General features: G+C 34.2%; 1 protein-coding gene across 1 annotated transcript; it reads left to right on the top strand.

The window, feature by feature from the left end:
- The first annotated feature begins 482 nt into the window (after positions 1-482).
- On the top strand, positions 483-1539 carry LOC131159746 (uncharacterized). The gene is made up of 3 exons (XM_058114905.1): positions 483-669; positions 930-1018; positions 1163-1539. The coding sequence occupies exons 1-3, from the start codon at positions 640-642 to the stop codon at positions 1311-1313; spliced, it is 270 nt and encodes an 89-aa protein (XP_057970888.1). The 5' UTR covers positions 483-639; the 3' UTR covers positions 1314-1539.
- The last annotated feature ends 642 nt before the right edge of the window (positions 1540-2181 follow it).

The following is a 2181-nucleotide window of genomic DNA, read 5'->3' as shown; positions in this document are numbered from 1 at the left end:
CCTGCCCTTAGGCTCCTGAAATTTACTTTCCTGTGGAGTTGTGGGATCGGTTTCACAGGGCGTGAGATTAGTCATGGAGCGTAAAACGCAGGTGTACGCCTGATGATATTAAATATAAAAAAAGAAAAAAAGAAAAGAAGAAGAAAGCAAAAAGACATTGGCGTGTGTGATAATGATTTGCTGTGCCCCTGAGGAACATTCTTAGGGCTTAGCTTGTTGTAGATAAAGATGAGAATCCATATGAGATGAGTACAGAACATTCCATAAATATGTATACGAATCAGCAGATTTGACTAACTAAAACCAATTGGCTATATAGATGTAGGTATAGGTGGAAGTGGAAGTTGTATAGTCTACAAAGAAATTAAAACAAGAGGCGACGCCCCCTGGTTTTGGCTGCGGTGCCCTTCCCTACCCAGTCAAGTCAGCTCAATGCATGCTAATCTCTTAGACTTCAACGCAGCACAGCCACCAGCATCTATATATATATATGGTTCATCCCCATCAACATACGCTTTGTATACAAATTAACCTAAACTTCATTCATTAGCCTTCCATTTCAGTAATTAACCTAATCTTCATTCGTTAGCCTTCTATTTCAGTGATTTGGTCAGACCAAGTTCAGAAAACACTTCCCATATGGCACCCGCAAGATGGATCAAACCAGAGGTAAGTTAATTGTTATGAGGGGGCATCTTGGTTTCTAAGCCTAACCGGGGATCCGTTAGTTTAAAACTATGTATGGATTTAGTGTTATAGATTGATTCAAAATTCTTTAAATTAATTTGGATAAGTTTTATTCATATCGAAAAATTTTGATTGAAAATAACACAAATTTGTATGTGTGTGTGTGTTTTTTTTTTCCTTATTTATGTATTTATTTATATATTTACGATGAATTTTTTTAATGAAGTTTTCAATTTGACTAGGTGTACCCACTAATGGCAGCCATGACCTTTGTAACGAGCATGTGCATCTTTCAACTTACCAGGAATATACTTACAAACCCTGATGTGAGGTAGAATATAGTGTTTTGAAATTTTAGTTGTGTTTAAAAGTATGAATTTTAAATTTTAAATTTGAATATATATATATATATATATATATATAAATTTGGATAAAATTTTCAGTTACTAAATTTTCCTTTTTTAAATCTACCCAGGGTAAACAAAGAACATAGGCGGATGGCAGTGCTGGAGAATGAAGAGGAAGGAGAGAAATATGCAGAGCATAGCCTCCGGAAGTTCCTTCGCAGTCGCCCCCCAGAGGTCATGCCGGCCATCAACCGCTTCTTCTCCAACCCCCAAGATTAGACCCCATCTGCTAGAATGCTGCCAACACATCCATGCATCATCATCATCATCATCATCATCATCATCATTACCATCATTTACATATAGTCAATTTATTGCATAGTATTCAAATTCCTTTACAGCTGAAGGGCACTGCTGGAGCTAGCCGGTCACCAATCGTTTGTCTTGTGCAAGCGTTTCTTTAAAATAAAAAGACTAAGCTATATATGCATTTATGTAGCTGATATTTTTCAGATTCATGACGATGACAAAACAGATTTCACGTCAAGATCCAATCACACGTCTCTCTGGATACATATATATATATATATATATAGTATGTATACTGATCAAGGGAGGGCTATGTATTGAATTTCTGGGGTTTGAAATTTGTTTGATTGTTGAGCCTTGAGACCAAGGGAGGCGCCAGTGGATGGATGTCCGGTTGTTATTCCCCTCATGACCAGAATTAGAGGGAAAGCCTTATTATTATTATTATTATTATTATTATTATCCATTTTAGGCTTACGGTTGGCTGGGCATAGGCTACATATACAACAGGGCACCTTTTATTTCATACCCCTTTTCTTGGGGTCGATTTTTTATGAGGTTTTATAGGAATGATTTAATTAGGGGCTTTTAATATTTTATTTAATTTTTATTTTGATTTAAAATTAATTTTTTTAACTTTTTGAGATGCAAAATTACTAATTAAAATTTTTATATTCAACTTGTATTTCATTTACTTAACAATGGGAAAGTCAATGTATGAGAAAAGAACATTTTATTAAAATTAAAATTATTATATTAAAAAAATTTTAGGAAGAAAGTATTATAAATAATGTTAACACTATTACATTAAAAAAAAATTAAAATTGGGGCTCCAAAA

This window comes from Malania oleifera, chromosome 1 (genome assembly GCF_029873635.1).
Source record: "Malania oleifera isolate guangnan ecotype guangnan chromosome 1, ASM2987363v1, whole genome shotgun sequence".
NCBI classification, from domain to species: Eukaryota; Viridiplantae; Streptophyta; class Magnoliopsida; order Santalales; family Ximeniaceae; genus Malania; species Malania oleifera.
The sequence above is the reverse complement of the archived record's forward strand: the minus strand, read 5'-3'. Positions and strand labels throughout refer to the sequence as shown.

Excerpts from the sequence above, each read along its gene's own strand:
- LOC131159746 (XM_058114905.1), top strand. The coding sequence starts at position 640 with ATGGCACCCGCAAGATGGATCAAACCAGAG. Across the intron at positions 670-929 it reads CAAGATGGATCAAACCAGAG|GTGTACCCACTAATGGCAGC; the intron begins GTAAGTTAATTG and ends CAATTTGACTAG. Across the intron at positions 1,019-1,162 it reads CTTACAAACCCTGATGTGAG|GGTAAACAAAGAACATAGGC; the intron begins GTAGAATATAGT and ends AAATCTACCCAG.